A 23,042-nucleotide genomic window follows, 5' to 3' on the forward strand; every position below is an offset into this window, starting at 1 on the left:
AGTTTTAGTATGTGAAAAAGGCAAAAGTTCTGTGTACTGTTCTTAAAATTCTGACATTACATCGCAATGGTTAAAGCAAGAAACAGCTCAACTGAAGACTACAGAAAATCCCTGTCTTCTCAGGAGGTCTACACTTGGTAATACAACACTACTCTGGAAACAGCACTTCACCAAAGGTCTGGCAATTGGCTTCTGCTTAAAACATACTCTACCTCACAATATTCTTCAAAGGATTAAAACATAATTGGTTCTGGCAGTACACATGGTCGGCATGATGTGCTGGGGATTGCCAGTGGACACAGGCCCTTACATAAAGGGCTGTTTTCTTTGTTTAAAATGGAAAAAAGAGTGGGAGGTGTGGAGAACAGTGAAATGCAAAATGACTCAGAGTCATAAACCATATTTTTTGAATCAGATTATTTCAACAACCGCATATGCAAATAGAATGCTTCAAATAAGGACAGTGGCAGAGCTTCTGAATTGCTAAGGCAATTCACATATTCTTATTTCCATAAAAAATGAAAGAAGCTACAGTTATGTACATCCTAAGTATTCAGAGAATATTGCAAGTTGAACTTCAGAGAAGCCATCGATATCAGTCTGAAAGTGACGGGGAACGGATGGATCGTGCACTGGCTGGACTGTTAGAGAAAGCAAAGGGATCCTTTTCCTTTTCTTTACTGTCATGTTTGTGTTTATGCTTATGCTTATGCTTATGTTTCTTCTTCTTTTTCTTGTGCTCATGGTGGTGGTGGTGATGGTGGTCACTATGTTTTGAGGAGTTTGATTCTTTACTAAACACAGACAGAGGAGCTGCTGAGACGGGGTGCATGTTCACTTCTCCTGAAGATTGTTCTTTACCTGAAAGAGTGGATACAGGGGGGGTTAGTAAATGCTTAACTTGCATTGCTTTCAAGCAGAAGAAATTCTGAAATATTAGATAAAACCTACATTATCATTTAAATACACAGATAAAGTGTTATGATACTGGTACCATTCACTACTTGGTTTATTTTTCTTCAGAAAAGGCTCTGAACACACCATTAAGGTTCTTGTACTACTGACCATTTTGCAGAGCTACTCCCTCCCTTGAAAGTATAAACAGACCCCAGACAATCAGGAACTGTAAAGAGCTAAGAAACTGCAAGTTATACTAGCTTCCAGAAATTCATTTTAAACAGAATCAAAAGGCCACTATACCATGAATAATGAAAATATAACTGCTTGTGAAAACTCTGGTATAAAGTGCTGGACTGGCATCACTGAAGTGCAGGTTTGCCATGTGAATACATTTAGTCAGGAGCTAACGCTCTCTGCAACAACATACAAACCTTCTGATACTGAACAGAACTTTTCACAACCAATTTAGCCTATTTGAAAGATTATACAGTTTTATTCCTAAACAAAAAGCAAATTCCAATAAACACAATCACACCGTTATTAGTACGTATTTCACAAATACACTAGAACTACTTATATACGGAGTAAGCCTTGTATGTGAGTCTGAGGAAGGAAAATCTGATTCATGACTTCTCAATTCCTGAATGACTTTCTCATTCTCTCTTTGGCTCATTTAGTATTTCATTATTTCACACAGACTGAAAAAGCTTCAATAGTATGGATGAAAGGGCAATAACCTAAGAATAACACTGTTAATGAGGGGAAACACTTGGAAGGTAGGAAGGCTGGAATTCCTTTAGGCAGAAATTGAATCAAATGACTCACATTGTAAGAACGTGCTTTAACTACTAGATAAATGTAGAAAAGCACCAACAGATTTTTGAAGGCAACTACTCCTTTTAAAACTCATTTTTTTCACAGCTGCTTTAAATGTTTGTCTGTGGGTTTTTCTTTTTTTTCCTACAGTTTTTGGTGAAAATATCCCTGTTAAATAACACGGAAGTACTGTAGATATAATTTGTAATTATATTTTTCTGTATATTTGAAAATGGATTCTTTCCCCCAGTACATCTTTTTGGTTGGTTGGTTTCATTTGTTTAAAGGCAAGAATGATTTGTTTATGATAATCATTCCTGGAAGTCTGTCGAGCCATCTCCCTGTAGTATGACAAATGAGCACTGAGAAAGAGTTCCATGTAATCTTTCTAGCCTTATCCAAAAGATTAGGAACCGATTCACTGAAGCACATACATAGGAAAGTTTCTAGACTGTAGGGCTATTGTGGTTTTTGTTTGTTTTTAAACATGGCTGGAAAAACCAAAACCTACATCCGTATGCAGTGTTTAGAAGTCACAGTAAAAATACAAAACATTTTTACAGTGGGCATAATGGATGACTTACTGTGGGACATGGATTCTCTATTGCTGGAAGTCTTAAACAGCGAAAGTGATGTCCTTCTCAAAATACATTTGGGCTCAACCACAATATGTGAGTATGGTGCAATATAAAATCCTGATGACGTTACAAAGGAGGCTGGACCAGACTACAATAGGTTCCTATAGACATAAAATCCCTACATATACAAATATTTTTTAATCTTCCATTTGCCAGCTTCAGTGGATAGTTACTGCAACTTTTTTACATTGTTACCTGGAGCCGTTCTCAACACTGCAGACAGCATACAAGTATTATATTTGATGCAAAAAGGTACAAGATTGCTTCACAATGTAACTATTTCTAATTATATCTCTTTTAAGGAACTGCTAGATAGATGTACCTAAACCTATTCCAGTAACCTGAGCTCAGTCCTCTAAACCATACAGCTTTTAGACAAGTTAAGAATATTTTCTGTAGCAAGGATGCAAAACCAGCCATTAACCAGAAGACAGACGAGTGGAAAAGAGTATGTGTGACTTGGGTCATTAAAAAAAGAATGGAGACTGCACTTCAGAAAACCAAAGCACATGGTGTTTGACACCATTAAAATAGGTTACAGGTGTTAAAGGTGACCTGTGGCAGGGACACAAACACAGATTCTAGTAACACAGAAATAAAGGTCATGGCAGAAAGCCTGAAGACCAATTGGTGTTCATCCATAAAAGATGTAAAAACAGATTATCTAAAGTACAGAACACATTCTCACATATTCTTAAGCTACAGGCACATGATACATTAAAATATTCAAGAAAAACTAAAGTCAACTTAAAAGAAAACAAAAAAACCCACACACATGCCACAAACCCTTAATACTTCACAGCTCCATTAGTTCCAAATTGTGGAGTTATTTTTATGGAAACTGAACCTGTAAGTCTAGACACTACATCTGTAACAACCTCAAACCAAGGTTAAACCTCTGAGCTTTACAAACTTTAACTCAGTATATCTGGTCTAAAGACACAGGCTTAAGTCTGCAGGCATGATGGATGAGGAGCGCCAAGTGCCAGCAAAGACCAAGGATGCAATCCAACACACCTTTCTTGCCTCTGCTGCACTACCTGCCATCTGTGCACATTTCCTGCTGTTCACTGAACTACTAGCTCTGCTAAGGCATCAGTCTGCATTATCACTTCTTTACTTATTTTGGGTGGGTTATTTATATATATCGAAAAATCTATTATTTAAAACAGTTAAACACCACTGATTGGAGCAAATTAGGGAGCAAACAGAACAGTAACTTAAGCCAACAGGACTGAAGGGGTGGTGATGAGCACCTAGAAACTGAAAAAGTCAGGAAGATCTTCAAGAAGGGGAGAAGTAGGAACCACCTGCAACTCAAGGGCTACTGAGGCTCAAGGAGACAGTCAACAGCAGTAATATGCCACAAATAACAAACAAAAGAATGTCATTACAAAAAAACCTACTTTTACTGAGCCAGTAGTGAAACTACACAGACACTGTTCACAAAGGTAAATGATAGCTATGATCTGTGGGGTTTTAAATGCAAAAATAACTATCCAGAAAATTTCCTCCTACTGCTAAAGAGTACTTTGAAATCAATAATCAGATACATTGATTCTGGATGATGGCTCAGACAGGATGCACGCAGACTACCACGCTCAGCTGTCTGTACAATGGACAGACCTGTAAAAGCTCTATAAAAAACTAATTGATTTTTACCTGCAAAATTCACCATTAAACTTCTTGCAGAACACTTATTCTTCATTTTAATTTCTTTTTAATTAAGATGTACTTAAAGCCCATGCCAGGAAGCTGCAGATTAGGAAAGCAAGGCTAAGTAGGAATAGCTTTACAGGGCATTAATACTACCCTTGTACCACCAGGGGTAGCAGGACTGCTGTGCGGAGGCATGGAGCACTCCCTCTTCCTGCAGGGAACCCATCTCCTCCTGGCAGAGGGAGCAAGACTGGAACCCGGGTTTCTCAAATCACAGAAACCCACAATAAGTGGAGGGTGAGCCCAGGAGCTCGCTTCTGAAGTGGTTAGGAGCATTCCTTGGAAGAAAATGCACATACATGCATCTATCCACTTGGATCTCCTTCTGTTTGGGATGTGGAGATTCCAATGTAATTATTGGCTTTGCGGTGTTCCAGCTAGCTGGGTAGGTGTTTAAAATTAGACAGGATAACTATCCCATGGGAGAAAGATCTGAAACTGTCATGGGGACCAACGTGAGAGAGAAAAAAATATGAAAACACAGATCTTGTAATTTAGTTTTAGAACGAAAGGTTAGATCTAGATAAACTTTCAAAGTAACACTTTCTGTCACACTAAAAATGGCTCAGATAATTCTAACATCCTCCTTATCAGTTATCCAGGGTAAGGTTCTTATTTTTAAGAACTGTTGGTACATGAACACTGAACAACAGTGTCGGGTACAATGTTCTACCTATTTTACTCTTGTTACTGAACTTCTACAATTTGGGAACACATAACTTGAGACTTTAACATGCCAACAGGCTTTCACAAGATCTTCCATATGGCTTCTCCTGTATTTCCTGATTTTGTGTGAAGAGGATGGGACACCACAGACAGTCTCTATTTTTTTCCATGTACAATCTATTTAAAAGAGCTGACTTTTCCAAATTGACACTTGTTAAAAGTGACCCCGTGTGCATCCTGATTTTTTCACATGTCGGCGAGGGAGAAACCAACTTCACAAACCACAGCAAAGGGTAAGGCCCATGAGTCCAGCATTTCAGCTGAGGACAGGCTAGTCCTCCAGAATCTGACACCAGCCACCTCTAGGAAGAAGGGGACACCAACACAAGCACATGAGCACTTTGTCTATCTCCCCCAGAACCTAGAGTAAGGTTGCTGATGAGAAAAATAATGCACTTTGCCCAGCCCTGGCTAGCATTTTCTCTGAAGAAAGAACACTGGGAGTTTTTAAGCTGAAAAGAGCTTAAAAATTGTTTTGACAATTACCCTGTTTTTCCTTATTTCTACTTTTCTTTTTGAGTATTACCCTGGAAACATTCAAGACACACTAGTTTTTAGTTTAATGCTGTGTTTATGCATCTGTTGAACCACCAACAAAGCATATACAAAAAGTTACCAAGCATAAGTAATTCCAGGCTTCCAGAGTGCAAGAGTGTCTTGCCATTTGTCTGAAGAAGTAGACTTTTCAAATTATATATACCTCTGAAGAAGATTTATCAATTTTCTGTCTAGCAAAGTGCTCTTTGAAGGACCATATGACAAAATTTAAAGTTTGAGAGTGAGAAGTAAAGGTCGAGTTAAAAAAACAAAACAAAACACCCAAAAGTTTTCTGAGGATGTGATGAACAAATCAATTAATTTGGCTTCAACATAAAAATTTTAACTAGTTCAAATTTACAGATTCATTTGACTTCACATTTTTTAATGGGATTTATATCCAGATAGGTAATTCCCTATACCAAAGGATAGCATCTGCTGAAGTACTGCATAGATGAGCTGGTGATTTAACCAAAATATAACATTTAACACGTAACTGTTTTATTAATTTCCTCATTTGACTTTCACTTCACAACTGTGTTGCTTTGTCCTTATATAAAAATAATAATAGCTTAACTGTGGTGTTATTTTTATGACACCATAAAATATTCTTTAATATTCTGGAAAATTCTAGAGTATTTCCTACTCTAGAGAAAAAGGACATTTAAATTAGTAAGTCAATTCAGAATACTCTGCGTGTCTAACAGTTTCAGGGAGTTCACTTGAAAATTTAGTTGTTAGCCTTATCTATCTCCTAGATTTAGAATCATAGAATCAACCAGGTTGGAAAAGACCTTTAAGATCATCAAGTCCAACCATTAACCCAAGACTGCCAAGTTCACCAGTAAGCTGTATCACTGAGGGCCTCATTTGCACAGTTTTTGAACACTTCCAGGGACGGTGATTCCATTTGAGAGTGATCAGCTCTTTTCTCAGAGACAGGCACAGCTACACAACTATGTTATTTTTATTAAAACATACAGTTAACATACTGCAGCCACACACTGATGCAATTCTCCTTTATGTTGTCACTTTATCTGATGGGCTTATGTTTCTATCAAAGCTGCTTTCATGCACTTTAGGATAAAGCACTGGAAAACACCCTTCCTTGTGAAGTGTGCAATTAACCACATACTATTTCAGTATGTGTTACTGAAATAACACATACTACAAAATTATCTACAGAACCTCAAAACCCATGAGTCAGCAGTTTGGAAACATTTATACTTTAGGTAATAAAGTCAACATATGTGTAATGGATACTATCAAACATACTGTAGTAATATTCCATGTTATTAAAGGGTAGTCTAACAGAACAGTTGTAACAATTTTTCCCTCATTAAAAATAGTAGCAAAAATCCGTCCTCAGTGGTGTCTTCATATCCAAGAAGTGTTTCTTTATGTATTTGTCTGTGTGTTGATGCTTCTGTAACCCTTTTTGGCAAGAAGCCTCTTAGGCTGAGCTCTGAGGTACTGGCGCTCTTACAGCTAACTTGGATAGCTCTACTGAGCTGCAGAGGAGTAGGCTTTTCATACAGCTCAAGACTGGACGCCTAGTATCTACTATACACTTGAAATGCAGTGATTTGTACCACAAGCTCAGATCTACTGTTGTAAATGCACTGGTTAAACATAACGACTGCAGTAGTTTCTTTCTACACCTTATTGCAGTATGTGCTGTATCCAGTTTCAAATCATTCCAGAAACAATTCAACCCAGGTAAATCATTTTTTCCTGAAACTGCAGACAGTAACTGTGATAAACAAGACCACAATCCTATCAACACGTATAAGCGTGACCATCGAAGTTTAATGTATATCTACATGATAAAAAGAGTCAGCAGTGGAAATCTCCAATTATGATCATCCTGAAAAACAGCAAAGGATTAATGGAACGGCCAAAGGATTTTTCTGATCTGAGTTTGAATGCTTCGGATGTGTCCCCAAAGCTCCTGAATGTGATCAGAGAAGGACTGCCAGTGTACAAAGAGAACATTCCTGTATTTCTTTTTTTGTTTTTTTCTTTTGTAGAAATAAAGAGAGAATTGGACACTGCTTTGTATCAACTATCAAACTACCAAAAATAGTTGGGAAAATTCTAACTAAATGTTTATCAGTGATGATCTGTTGAGCCTTAAAGACGTGTAACTTCACTGGCAGACCACACAGGCTACAGCCAGGCATTTATTTTGGAAGCAGAAAAGAACATGCCAATCAATAACCACTGACATATGCAGCATAACTTTTTAGAGGTTAGTTTTGAACTGTTCTACTTTCGGATAAGTAAAACATTAAGGTAAATATAGAACTGTATCTTAATCTGATCTCACTGAAGCCAACACGTCTTCTTACAGTCTTAAATGAGAGTCTAAATCTACCTCTTATACAAAATCTGATCTTGAAATTCATTTGATCTGAAGAGTAGGGAGTGTTACTACTGTTCTTGGTGATTTAGTAGCAAATAAAGATCTGTTCTCGCATTAGAAATGTGACCTTGCACAGCACTAGAGGCTCTAAAGAGGCTGCCATGTTCCTAGCCCTCAGGGCAGATGAATAACCAATGCAACAGCTTTCTTCCAACTGTTCACAACTGCTTCTTTTAATAACGTTTTGAAAAATGCTCAGAATCTCTTATAACTACCAGAGTTCACAGTTCTATTATTGTAGACAGGATGCTTTAGTAGGATTTAAAAGATTATCTATATGTACTACAAAAGGTGCTATAATTCTAGTACTGAAACCTGTAATCCTGCAAGAGTTGTAGTACGAGACTTCTTTTATTGCCCTTGTACCATGTCTCAACCCTAACCTTTCACATCCATGAGCAGAAGCACACAGGGAAGAAAAGAAAAAAAAGTTTTAAACGGAAAATAATATTTTCCTGGCTTTAGGGGGTTTACATCAACTTGAACAAATCCAAATTATCATTCAGGGTGGTGGGGAGTGTTACAAAAAGAAAAATAAAGGAATACACAGATACAGCAGGATTTAGACCCAAATGAACTTCCTCCTGGCAGCTGCTGTTCACAGGCTGTGTTTGGCTCATGACCTAACGCTTCATGTGACATGTAGGGACATAACCCACAGCTGTGAGAGGAAAACTGTGTATGGACTAAGAGCTCACTGCCTTCCAAGTAAGAGTCACAGAATGGAGGCAGACACAAGATCTTACAGATTTACTAACAAGGCACTGAGACCATTTCAGAACCTGTTGTCAATCTATTTCACAATAAGCACTCATTGAAGTGGGCCCATCCTCCATCATTGCTGCAAAAACTCCAAGGCCCTCAGGAAACATTATCTGTGATTCCTTTGTAGAACAGTACACTCCTATGCGCGAACAATTTTATTTACGTATGCTTTTATTTTTCCCCATCTGTTTCTTCTCAGAAGTATACAATTTCCTAAAGATTGAACTGTCTTTATTTACTCAGTCTGAAATTCATACGTCTCTGCTGCTAAGAAAAATGCCATGAATAAGAAACAGGTGAAATTTTAGAAGCAAAGAATATCTGAAGTGGAACTGTTTCTTACTGCACAAACCAAAGAAAATGAAATTAATCTGAAGTGTTTCAAAATAATGCTTTTCAAGGCTTATTATTGAAAATGAATTATATGGCAAACCCCCTGCATTTGTCTCATTTATTACGTAGGAAAGAAAATGTATTCCAGTGTGCTCAATGCCTGAATGGCAGAGGTGAGAAGGTCATTCAGCACACAAGTGAAACTCGAAGTAGCTTTTGTCTGCTGTAGGTCTACAAAAGCAGCAGTCAACTGGCCATTACTCCACTCCTGATCAGGCCTTACCCTTTCTGAACTCTAGTGCAAACTTAATATGCAAGAGCTGGAGCACAGAGCTGGCGCACAGAGGGTCCCATAAGTCCTATTTGTGAAGTATTTGGCAGTTTTGTTTATGACTTTATAGTCCATAAAGTGTGTAAATGTAGTAAAAAAAAAAAAAGTTGCAAAATACCATGTAAGAGTTATAAATACTAATCCTCAGTGGATCAGCTTTGCTCTTGCATGCCCTGGATGTGTCATTCTTTGCTGTAACAGAAAATGTGATGGTTGCCCATAACACTGAGGACAAACGAAGCAGCTCTGAGAGGTTTAAAATAAAGGTTGAGCAGAATTGGGCTCCTAAGTTCATAACAGCAACCTATATGCAGCCTTCCCCTTTACTCTGCTGAAATGCCTGTGCTTTAGGCAAAATGGTGTGAGTTTTGCTACTTTACATATCTACAGCAAATCCATCCTGGTGGACCTGGCTGTACAGGCACATGTCATTAACCAAAGGCCATCTGGAATCCAGAAACTAGACCTCCCTGTGTTTTATGTCCCCATATGAACTTGATTTGTTAGCTGAGCAATGACAGCAGTTACCTTGTATAAAAAAAACAACAAAACCAAAACAAAACCTCTTGGCGGCTACAGCATCTGCCAAGGAAGTAAAACTGTTAAGTCCTAGGCCCTAAGGGAGCATGAGTCTTCAGCTTCCACACCCCCAGCCAGCACCACGGCACCAGCCTCAGCAGGACACTGAGAACAGGAACATCCACCAGCACTTCTCTTAAATGGGGCCACTAACTTGCCAGGTCACAGGGGAAGAAGATGAGGTCGCCTGTCAGCTTAGCTCAGGACCTAGGGCACTCAAGACTGAACCAATGTTCCAGATCCTGCTGCTAAGATCTACTTGTATTTTAGATTAAGCAACCACTGGATAAAAACAGAAAAACAAGCAAGAGGGTAATTACTATGAATCCTACTTCTAAGGCCAAATACTTCACTTTTACACATTGCAGTACTGCAACTTTAAAACTTTGTTTTGGATGCTGCTATGGTTTAACCCCAGCCAGCAACTAAGCCCCACACAGTTGCTCACTCACTCACTCACTCACTCTCACTCACTCCCCCAGTGGGATGGGGGAGAGAATCAGAAGGGTAACAGTGAGATAAAGACAGTTTAATTGGGAAAGCAAAAGCTGCGCACTCAAGCAAAGCAAAAGAAAGAATTCATTCACTTCCTGTGGTCCATGAATTTCTCCAGGAAAGCAGGGCTTCATCATGTGTTAATGGTTACTTGGGAAGACAAATGCCATCACTCCAAATGTCCCCCCTCCACTCTTCCCCAGCTCTATATGCTGAACATGACACTATATGGTGTGGAATATCCCTTGAGTCAGTTGGGGTCAACTGTGTCCCCTCCCAACTTCTTGTACATCCCCCGTCTACTCACTGGTGGGGCAGGATAAGAAGACGAAAAGGCCCTGACTCTGTGTAAGCACTGCTCAGCAGTAACTAAAAGATCCTTGTATTATCACAGTGTTCAGCACAAACTGAAAACACAGCCCCATACTAGCTACTATGGTGAAAATCAACTCTATCCCAGACGAAAGCAGCACAGATGCCTACTGAAGGTCTCAAAAATGTTTGTTAAGCCCCATTACCTCAGCTTGGCACCACTGCACATTCTGGAACAAAACTTAAGAAATGTGGTTAAAATATTTTGAGAAAATGAGACTATCTACTGAATTTCTTTGTTACTGACAGGCAAGTAAAGAATGTGGATGTTCATCAATGAAGTTCAGCCTGCCTTAAGGTTTCTAAGAAACACTATTCTTCGAGAAGTGATTTTGTCAAGTATTTTATCAAAAAGATACTAAGAGAAGTAGTAAAACAAAAGAAGTGCTTGAAATGAAACCATTTTACTCTTAGATTCAATCTTTTCAACTTTGAAAAGCCCGTCTAAGCATCTTTGAGGCTTGTTCTTCAATTACTGAAGTTCTAAATCATTATGTGATTTTATGAGGAGAGATTTTCTTTTACCTGTCTTGCTATTTATTTCTAAAGTTAATCTTCAAAACTATTTTCTTTAAGTGACAACTACAGCAAAGTAAGTTTTATTTAATTGCTTATGGGGTTCTATTTCAGCTTTATATAACTTTATTTTTTCCTTAGCTTTTCACTTTTATAAGCATGATACATACCTGTCTTAGATATGTATGAAAATACATATGTAGACAGTTATCTATAAACATACTGAAAGCTAAAGAAATGTTCTTATGCACCCTTTACACACTTCCTGGAAATCAATTAACATCTAACACTTACCAAGACTTTATGTTTGGGAATAAACAGTAGCAAAAAAACCCAACTACACCCGATTGACATAGTTGAAAAATCCATACTATCATTTTGCCAATAAATTTACTCGTACCTGGTGTGGATGGCCTCTCCAACATATTCAAATGATGGTAAATAAAGGCTTGACTGTCATGAACTGTGTCCATATCAATTTCCTCCTCTTCTTGAGAGTTTGAGAACTAAGATATCAGGAAAAAGAAAATAAGCAGATGCTAATAACTGGTAAGAAGATCACTAAATAAAACTTAAAATATGTTTTTTTGTGGTAAACTGGGGGTGAGAGGGAAAGGAAGTGATATCTACCACTGCAAAGGAATAAAAATTCAGTGAAATTAAAAAGGGTCAGTGTGTTTCCTTCATTCTAATTTACCATGAAGCTGTGTGAACAGGGGCATTAACTGTCAATTTTAGTTCTTGCCAGCCAATAAAGAATCTGATGAAAAATAATTTTGCAAAGTGTAACAACTACTGCACACATACACACAATGTGTCTTTTGTTTGAACACAGCTTTAAGGGAAGTCAGCAGAAGCCACTGCTCTTATTCTGAATATCCTACATATTGTGCAAGTTGAATTTCCATTTCTTACTCTGATTTTGAGTTTGACTTTACTGTCTTCATTCTTCTCTAGTATTTGCCCTGGCTCCAATGGAGACCCGAGTGGCATATCAGCCTTCCTCTTCACCCCCTGCTGATGACCAGAAATGCTGGATGCTGTTTCCTTAATAAGATGATCATCCTCCTGAAGCAGCATTAAAAGACCAAAATTAGAAGATAGCAAGAGCCATGTTTCAGCCTAAAAGAGATCTGATAGCTGAAAACACTTCTGAGTAAAGTGGGTGATTTGAACAAAGTTTTCCCTGTAGTTCTGGCAAAAAGTATCTTCTAAAACCCTGTATGGATTTGTGCCAACCTCTCCTACAAACATAGTTTCTCTTTACTTCTATCCCTGCTCCCTCTGCATATCTACCATTGGCATCTTTTCTGTCCCTTCTCACAATCATGGTACTGTTGGTGTGCAACAAAATTTGCTGCCTCTGAATAGCCTTTCTATAAATCTGTGCCTCGCAGACTCTCCTCACCCCAAATCACAGTTGAAAAACTGTGATAGCCTCTGATTTACAGACGGGATTTAGCTAAATCTTCTTTTTGTTAGCTTTAAAAGCTAATGCTTACTTAGTTGAATACAAATCCTTAACAAGCACTTGTAACTTGGGTTGTTTTTTTTGATTTCACAACAATATTACTGAAAAGTTAAACTGTTTTGTAAACTGTACTGCTTAGACTGTCCACAAAAACAGGGTCAAAGGCATACAAAAATAGCAGGAGAGTCTAAGTCCCACATATAGCCAGTAAAACAGGAGACAGGTGTTATAACAAGCCCAATACACAAAATATAGAAGGAAAAATACCACAGAAGCAAACATAATTAAGAGCCTGCTATAAACTAGATAAAAGCTGTATCATAGACTCTCAAGAGCTTAAGCTGCTCCACTGAACTGCTCTTCCTCTATCCTACAAAGGGCACACAAAAGCCCCACATACTTGCCCTGAACAATTAAAATTCAATTTTATGTAACGGGTGACTTTTACCATCCTCAGCAAATTCAGTGCCACAAGTCCATCAGTACTGATTTTAACATGTTTATGCTATCAGAACATAGGGTCAGCCTTTAAAGAACCTAGTTAATCTGATGTAGTCTATCACAAGTTAATTCATTTTCCTTCAAATATGTATTTCCCTTTTTTCAACCCTGTTGTTTAACCCAACACACTGCTGTTGTCAATCACGTCTGGATAAACTTTGGCTGGTGTGAGAGGCAATCTTTGGTTTATGTTTCTAGTTTGATTCTTTTAACAAGGAAAATCAGTTCCCTGAATTTTAGGGGAGTTCCACTGAAAATGGTAACCTTAAAGTAAGGGGTAGGAGAATGGACATAAGGCATAGGAGAAGATACAAAGAATGAAGTGCGAATTGAGACTTACACTAATGCTCTATTTTCACACTAGTGTAAGCCAGTACTGCTGCTCTTCCTCACAGATTTTTGGCCTGGGCTGCCACAGGCATTTGTATACCTACATGACAAACTGACTAGGAAACTGAACCAGCAGGAACTGCCTGTTCATAAAAAAGGTACTTTTCAACCAGATCCTGCCCTGATCCAGCTCACTATGCAGCAATACTCTGCTAGCACAAAGGATGACAGTATAGGATAAAAGAAGAGTTACAAGGAAATTTTTTTTATTAAGATAGTCTGGCTGCAAAAAAAGCTTGGATGTTCACTGAACTGCAGCCTAAAAATCTGCTAACAAAATGTCTCCTGCTATCTACTTCAGATGTTTATTCACAGCAAATTAGGACTTATTACAAGTTGTGTAAATATATAGGATAGCTCTAATGGTATTTGACTCTATCATCATTTTCTCCCCCTACTGGAACTGGCCTGCAAGGTACTGTGATAACTGACTCTCAGTATACTTCTGAATATAAACAATACAGAAATCAACCATGTGACTGAACGTAAACCATCCCATTCAGAAGGGTGGAGAGAGTTTCAAACATGCTGACCACATGTTCATATTCTCTTTCAGGATTTACTCTGAAGCAGTTTCAATCAAATGTAGTTCTTGAATCTCATTATTTCCATGTCTGTTGAGTTTTACCCCTCATGATTAAATCTGTCCAACAAAAAGACTTGGTCTTGCAGCAGTGGCAGTTATTCTTAAGAAAAGTAAGACTTGAATAGCTTATAACATTTATTTTTTTAACTATGCAATGGATTCTGTGTTAGGACTGAAGCCTCCACAACCAGGAAGGTATCAACCTTCATGTATATGATTTTTCAGAAGTTGTTACAAATCCTTCAGAGCACAAGTACTAAATAGTCAGATTCATGTGTTCAGTGAAGATGTGTTAAAGCTCCAACTTTCACATTTCTTAATGTTGTTTAAAAAGACGTATATCTATTTTAAGATGTAACAAATTTCCTGATAAAAGAGTTTGTTTTGGAAAATTGCATAACTTGCCCTTAAGCAATATTCTTAGTCTAATAAAAAAGTTTTCATCACAGCATCAAACATTTCTGTGAATCGCTTCATGTCTCACAAGCAATATAGACAAAGTTAAGTTTTATAAAGAACAGAAATGATGAGACTAGAAAAAAAAACAAATAAAAGCTTGCATATGCTATGCAAAACAGTTAAAAAAAGTTATGGTATATGCCAGCTTTTCAAGTGGAAGGAATAAAGAGTAACAAGGTATAAACGTAGCTTAGCTACAGCATGAGAAGCTTGAACACAATACAAAATTAAACCAGCAAGCAAGGCAAGGACGCAGAGCCAGCTGAATGGGATGTATGCAGATGGTTTGTGCTTACGGTGTTCTGAAATCCTACTGACTGTCCATGATTGTTAGTACTATTCACAGGTTCCTGATTATTTACAACTGATTCAGGGATAATCGTTGGATTAAGTACAGCCTTCTTTTCTTTCAGATTAAGAACAAGACCAAGCTCTGGTAATGGTAAACAAGAAGGTCTACTGAGGCCAAAGAGCGTGAAATAGAGATCCACAGCACCACATCGTAATCTCCAGTCATGTGAAGTTCCTAAAATCCAAAAGAGATTATTGTTAATACAGAGACAGAATTTTCTCCTCTCCCCCAAATAAAGCAGTTTAAGTGATCTGGATCCACCAGAGTATGACATTTTCTGTGCTTAAGATACACTTCCCTCAATATTCCTGTCTCTTATTGACTCAAACTCACCTGCCACAACCTGTTTAAAAGGAAGGCTCTAAATTGTTGGGGTTGTAAACTAGACATGTTTGCAGAACAAGACTGGGAAACTAAGTGCTACACTAACGTAATGAAAACTTCGAGGAAAATAATCACACCTACATGATTTTTTAAGTTTCACTTAAAACTTAAGGCTTCACTTTCACTTAGGTCTTACTATTGGATAATTAAATACAACATTTTGTTACGAAAATGGCTTCCAGTATCTATGTATTTGGTCACACTTGCCTGTGTATTCCACGAAATACAGTAGTAGCCTTAAGCATGACCCTCTGGAAACTGCACTGATAGAGAACACTAATCAGCAATGCACAAACATGTTTTCTGATGTCACTACTATGTTATGCACTTCACTGGGCACTCAAAGTTTAATCTGGATTCATACTAGAGATATGGATTCTTCTGCACAAAGCAATGCTTCAATGATTTTATTTTTCACTGTAAACTGTGTACTGCTTTTGTATCTTCATATACAAATGGTCAAAGCACACTTGGCACCAATCACAACAGAAAGACATCTGACATCTGGTGCAACACTGCTAATACAGTGATTCTGGTGTTAACTCAGCCCAGCTCTTGACTGATTGCAAGTTTATTGAACATATTGTTCCACAGAAGGAATAGAACTATATCTGGTAAACAAGACACAGATGAGCCAATGCCATGTTAATGTTGCTGTGCAAGACTTAGCACAAAATAAAATTACAAGGTCTGTCCCTGTAAATACTAAGTTTCATGGGGCTAAGTAGTGTTTTGAGTGAGCTTAGCTGTACATAGGTTTACCCAGTTACAAGTGAAAGCAACATGAATATTAATCTGGACATTTCTAACACTAAAATACTCTCCAGAGAATGACATACTCACAAATACCAATTTAAAAAGTCTTCTAATATTTCAGCAACAAATAATTTACTCAACTTCTTAAACTAGTACATCTTTAAATGATAAGATGAATTCCCATTCAGTATCTCCCTCCTAAGCTTAAATACAATTGGTTGCAGCTTTCTCTGCAATCTTTGGAACTTGTGAGCATTATCAATTTAATGCAGATTAACACAGAAGGAAAAAGAAAAAAAGACTACATATATCAATCAGTCTGTTTTGCATTGCATGTGCTTATGTTAAATGAAAGCAACTCATGATTCTAGGATTGTGCAGCTTTAAACCTGGCTACTAACTTGTCTCACATTAACAAACATTTTTTCAAGGCACCCTGGAATGCTACAGTTATCCCTTACAGAAAATAAATTGAAACATTATGTCATCTTGATGCATAGAAATTTAAGTACTTAAAGCCCCATGAATCATAATAAGAATGTATACCCTATTTGTTACTCGCAAAAAGAGGTAATAGTTATAAGAAACACTACACACACTCTTCTCTCAAGAAAAAGGAAAAACAAACTCTGATGGGAACACCAAAATTGTTTATTTTCTATGCCTGACACTTGGCAAATCCTATGAAACTGAACTACTGGTGGTAGTTTCCCCACTTCAACCCCTGGAGTGTATCTGTAAACTTTTGAACGCTAAAAATAATGGTACACAGAGAACAGCCAGCCTCCAATGACCTAAAAAAGCTATATAAACATTTATATGCAATCTATGTAGTAATGTGCCAGATGTTAAAGGGCAGTTTGTCAGTACTGGATAAAACTGCTTTAGTAATGAAAAACAGGTCAATGGTAGAGATGCAAGCCCTGCTCTCATTAGGATCTTTCCTAATCACACAAAGCAAATTGAGTCTTAAGTTTATAATATACTTCTAAAAGTCTCGTTTAGATTACCTATACAAATGTTATCCTCTCATCTTCTCTCTGTGTTTAGTAAAAGAGGACAAAGAGATCTAAATCTAAAGCAAATTATAAAGAAAAAGGTAATACAGACACCACCATTTGAGGAAACATTTGCGTTGAACATCTGGGTCAAAGAATCATTCTATGCCCAAGTACATCAAAGCACACTACAGTAGCGGACAAAAGAATGAAAACCAAGGTTTGGTACCCTGTGAAACTGAGATAGGTCTGGAGGTACCCACATGATATTGAACCTCTGAGACTGAATTTTCAATTTCTAGCTATTGAAACTAAGAGAGCTCTTGGCATATTCTGAAACAAGTCTTTAATGCTTATTTCAGAAAACTTTACAACAAAAAGGCAACAAAACAACCAAACAACCAACAAAGAAATAAAAGCCAACCTGAATTCATCAGTTTCCAAAGTTGATCTACCAAAGCTTCATTACATAAAGGGGACTCCATGTTCTTGGTAAAAGGTGGATTCTTAGTCAGCATATCCAAAATCTTATGCCTGAAAGAAATAGAAGAAAATATCTTTATCCAAATGAATACACTAAGAATACAAAGTCTGTTCAGTTTGCAATGTTCTTACAAGCTTATTCAACACAAGACCCTTATTCAAGACAGGATTTCTTCAAAAATTTTAACCAGTGTTTTATGCTTTTAGCTCTTCCTTCTGCCCACAATACGCATAGACTCAGATTTACTCATAAGCAAATATAATATAAGCAAATAACAAAACTTAAAGATAAAGCTAAGGTTTTTTATCAGACATGATTTTTAACAGTTAGGTACAAAACTGTAGCCTACATTATGCTCTTCTCTTTAGCAACAATCTTTTTTGCACACTGACTTTATAATTAGAAAGAAGGAGCAACTCTGGCAAATAAACTCCTTACACACTGACACCGAAGAATTTTTAAACAACTTTAAATGTTTATGACTGATACAAAATGCCAGGACCAAAACCAGTGACTTGCACATATTTCTGGGAAGGAACACTGTCACCTCTGAAGTTATGCTGGTATATAAAGATTCTGCACTTACCATGTTTGCTTACAGTATTTACACACTGAGCTGAAAGTAGACACATTTTTCCCCACTTTCTTTCTTTAAACTTGGCATTGAAAACATTTTATGAATGAGAATAATTATTTGTTCTATTATTTCTAATTTTAAATATTTTCCCCATATAGGAAGCTTTCCCCTTGCTGTCTTATAATTTGGGACAATATTAGAGATATATTTCTTTTTTCTTTCTTTCGAAGGAGGCTTACACATTGCACTCAATTCAAAATTTTAACTCCTTTTTAAAAAGATACAAATAAAATTAAATCTCCTTCCTAGACTGAAGCTAAACCTCTTCTTGTGAGCCCAAACGCACTTACTTTCATTAGCAAGGATGACAGAAATAAAACAGAGAACAATCTTGCAGCTATGATCTTTGTAAGAAATCACCTATAGAGATACAGAAAAAGTAATACTATTTATGTTTGAAACTCACTATTTTGATGGTGGCCATAAGAGGAAGTGTTGGGGAAAAGCAATTATCATGAACTCCTGTGTTCAAAGGTTTATAATGAATGTCCTAAAATATCTGCTGATTGGTGAAAACAAAGTTGGAACAAGCAATCCTAGAAATTACACCATATTTTCACATGTTATCCTTTCACCCCATCTACAGTCTAACAATTGCTTTACACTTCTTGCTGGCAAAACATTGTGTCACTATGTCTCAACCTTTGTCTTTGCAAAGTATCACAAAGTCTTTTTGCTACATGCAACATCAGATTTATTTATGATCGGGAAGTGATCTCTAACTTCAGACTTACACCACAGGGGCTGAACATAAAGAAGAAAAATAATACAATGGAGAATAAGAAAAGAGTATATTAATTTCTGAGATGTGAACTGTTGAACATCAAAACATGTTTCAATTTATATAAAATAACAAGAAGAAAAAACTGTTCTGTGAAGAAGTATTAAGGAGTTCAGGATTTGATCTATTCTAGAGATTCTGCTTAGCAGTTCCCACGTTAGTAAAATACTGGCTCTTTATTAACTCACTAACCTTATGTAGGGTACAGGATCATTCTGAACCATAGTAAGCAACCACTGTAGTTCTTCATAGCTCCTATCAACTGTAAAGAAAAAGAAAATGCCTATAACTATGCATAAACTGGAAGGATTTTGATCAAGACAATCACAGGTTCCTGAATTAGAACACAAACAGCTTGAATCACTGCAACTAAAGAGGAATTTCATTAATAATAGCGCAAGTTCAAAGTAAAAGGTGTTTTACTTTACACTGAAACAGAAATGTGCACAAAACCCCTTCATGACTCAGTTGTTCAACAACCACCAACGTGACTATCAGCAGGTAACTCTGTTTCTCGTGAGTGTTGATTGAAAAGATCACAGAGTAAATTATCATCTTGAGATTGTGTGCTTCCTAAAATGAACACATCCACATATCATTTCAACAAGCAAAAGTATTCTGTTTTCCACAGGGAACAGAGAACCTAAAATTCTCATGTGCAGAAATGTGTGAAAGATTATTATCTATAAATAGGACAGAAAGAGGACAACTACAGGGCTTACAAAAACTGAAGAATACTCCTCTCAGTAGCCTTCCTTAGTTTTTTACATCAGTATACTTTGCAATTCAAATGGATTTTGAAACCTACCAGCACATGCTTCTAGAAAATTGCTGCCTGTCACTGCTGGAAACAAAATCAGCTTGTTTAAAATTTAAATTAAATTAAAAAATTCCTTTGATTGTCAAAGTACCACTGCCAAACAGGAACCAACACAGGATGTCAGCAACACCAATCACACAAACCCTGTATAGATGCAGAATGTATTAGATCACGCTCTGCACCACTTAGACCACAGCTACACCATTCTGGATGATGCCAGAGCAAATACCCATACAGAGCAGAACCATAATCTCAGATTTGCCTCAAAAAAAAAAAAGAAATTTTTGAAAAGCTATGCCTAGGACATACTTTTAAGGGATTGGTGACTGTCTGTGCTCAACTCCATGCACAGCTGCTCTTCCTTGCAGCTCCCTTCTTTGGGGTAGAAGGCAGCTAGAATACTGCATACAAAAGTTGTTTTGCATGTAAGAGAAATATTGTATATTGTATATAGTATTACGATTCACAATCATAAGCAAGCTGCAATTATTCTGACTGCTAACAGAAGGGATTTTGAAATGTTTTTTGATTAGAAAATGAATCCTTTAAGCTGACAGTATTGGATGACAAAACCAAGAAACACCATACTTGTGGTTAAAAAAAAAGGGGGAAGTCCTTGCTTTTTAAACTTATTTCTGCTTGAAATAAAGTAAGCCTCTCCTGCTATTTGCCTTATAGTGTAAACAAGGCCTGAGAGACTTCCAAAGCTTTGCTATCAATGCATTTAACCTGCTCTTCAAATTTATGAAGCAACTAGAAAACATTTTGGGGAGCAGTGACAAATTAAACATGATCTTGGATAAAACCAATCTTATTAGTCAGAATCAGACAACAGCCAGCTGAAAGGGACCTCAAAAGATCATCTGGTCCAATCTTTCATGGGAAAGGGATAAGATTATCTAGCACCCTGTCCAACCACATCTTGAAAACGTCCAGCGATGGGGACTCCACCACGTCCCTGGGGAGGTTGTGCCACTGAGTGATTGTTCTCACTGTAAAAATTTCTTTCTTGTATCAAGATGAAACCTGTCCTGGTGTAATTTGCACCTGTTACACCTTATCCTCTCCATGTGGCTCCCTGTGAGGATTGAGCCTCCATCCTCTGCAGCTGCACTTTAAGAACTGGAGTATTGTGGGGAGTTCCCCATAAGCCTTCTCTTCTCCAGGGAGAAAAGACCTTCAAAAGTCTTCCCTCACAGGGCAGGTTCTCCAGCCCTCTGATCATCTTCGTGGCCCTCCTTTGGACTGCTCCAGTCTGCCATATCTTCCTTGGTTGTGGTGGCCAGAACAGGACACAGTACTCCAGGTATAACCTAACAAACGCTGAGGAGAGTGGGATAATCACATCTCTATCTCTGTTAGCAATGCCTCTGGATGCAGCCCAGGATCTGATTTGCCTTCGCTGTTGCAGTGGCACACTGCTGGCTCATGGTCAGTTGGTTGTCCACCAGGACTCCCAGCTCCCCTTCAGCATTGCTGCTCCCCAGCCTGGGCTGGGCTCTTTGGTTCTGCTGTCCCAGGTGCAGGACCTTGCACTTGTCTGTGGTAAACTTCATACAGTTCTTGCTTGCCCACTCTTCCAACTTGTCCAGGTCACTCTATAAGATGGCTCTCCCTTCTGATGTGTCCACCTCACCAACCAGTTTAGTGTCCTCAGCAAGCTTGGTGAGGCTGCTTTCAATGTTGTTGTCCAGATCATTTATGAAGATGTTCCCTGGGGGACCCCACTTGTGACAAGCTGTCAGCCTGAGTAAAGACCATTGATCTTCATCCTCTCAGTGCAGCCCAAGACCCAACTTCCTACCCAGCTCACAGACCACCCATCCTGTCTGTGTCTTGACAGTTTGTCTAGGAGAAGGCTGTGGGAAAAGAAAGATGTGTAGATTTTCATACTTCTGGTGGACATAAAAAAAAGTGATTGCTTTTTGAAGTAAAAATACTTTTGATATATTTTCAGATTACAAGAGATGGTATATCAATTCTCAATTACAGTAAAACATCTCTGAGACCCTCAACACTCATGATACTTTAGAACAGATTGTTGTTACCTCTTCTAAACATGCAACTGCTTTGTTGTATATATATAGCTACTAATAGTCATATAACTATCAGAAGTGAACTTTAAAAAGTTAATAAGCCCTGTTAACTTCGAGCCAGTTTAGATCAACTGTCCAAGTCCTTATATGCTGCCTCAAGCATTTTACAGAGTTACCGTGTCTCAAAAAAAGACTTACTATTAAAGGCAAAGAAAACAACTTATTCAGTTCCATGGAGAGATTATTTCTTTTGAAGTAACTATAAAAAAAAAAGCAGTGCTATTCCTACCCTGAGAGCTGATAGAAAAACATGGGAGTTCCACAGTGCCCCAGAAAATACAGGCTTTCCTTTTTATGGAAATTACAAAATCTGTCAGCTTCCTTTACAAGAACTGCTAAAAAGCCAGCTTTGGCATAAGCAAGAGGTATTTGATAGCTGCTGGTTTATATCCAGTATGAACTGGAAATCAGGTAGCCAGGAACAATGAGAATCAGACCTCTTGGCAATAGATGGCAAATAATTTCTCCTTCCAAAGCCAGGTTTGGGCTCAGCAAGACAAGCGCTGCTAACTTCTGGATGGGTAGCTGAAGAAGTCAGTTAGCACACTGAGCTTCCAAATTTACCTCTCCACAAAAAACTTGAAGTCTAACAGCAGAAGCTCATGTGGTCAGTGCTGGAAGGTTGTATTTGAGAAATGATAAAATGACCAGTTAGATAGTAGGCTGTGTTGTGAATTGTAGTGACTTCATAGCAGATAGGTATTTGCATCTGCTACCTCTGCATCAGAGAAAAAGCCTTTAGCAAGGCAGTTACGTAGAGTAATACTCTAATCCATCATTTCCAGATCTCACAGTGAGCTCAGTCAAAAATTACATTCAGCTTAATCACTGATTTCTTCAAGTAATCTTTCTACTACTTTTTACCATTCAAGTTTTACTTTCCTGTAGACTATTTCAAGCAATTTATCCTATCTTGCTTATACAGCAACCCATTTGATCAGCTGTTTTAAAGTTGTACTATATTACTTTGCAGTACAAACACTTTCTTATCCAAGTTAATTATTACCTATAAGTGCCATCCATGAAAGGTCATGAATTTAATGAGAAAACATTATTTCTATCAGTTTTTCTTTCCAAAGGGTGGGATGAATTAGTGAGGAGATTATTCTAAACAAATCAAGCTGATGAGTAAGCTTTCCATTCTCCAGCAAATCTTTCCACTAACACACTACGAA

At 37.7% G+C, this 23,042-nt stretch overlaps 1 protein-coding gene across 1 annotated transcript in view; it reads right to left on the bottom strand.

The window, feature by feature from the left end:
• Positions 1–595: 595 nt before the first annotated feature.
• Positions 596–23,042, bottom strand: part of TAF2 (TAF2 RNA polymerase II, TATA box binding protein (TBP)-associated factor, 150kDa) — a 60,036-nt gene continuing 37,589 nt past the window's right edge. Inside the window, 7 exon segments of the mRNA XM_010015426.1 lie at positions 596–909; positions 1,040–1,057; positions 4,178–4,220; positions 11,524–11,658; positions 14,856–15,085; positions 17,474–17,583; positions 19,144–19,213. Coding sequence (XP_010013728.1) covers positions 596–909; positions 1,040–1,057; positions 4,178–4,220; positions 11,524–11,658; positions 14,856–15,085; positions 17,474–17,583; positions 19,144–19,213 — 920 coding nt within the window.

The sequence above is a fragment of the Nestor notabilis genome, unplaced genomic scaffold (genome assembly GCF_000696875.1).
Source record: "Nestor notabilis isolate BGI_N333 unplaced genomic scaffold, ASM69687v1 scaffold6015, whole genome shotgun sequence".
NCBI classification, from domain to species: Eukaryota; Metazoa; Chordata; class Aves; order Psittaciformes; family Psittacidae; genus Nestor; species Nestor notabilis.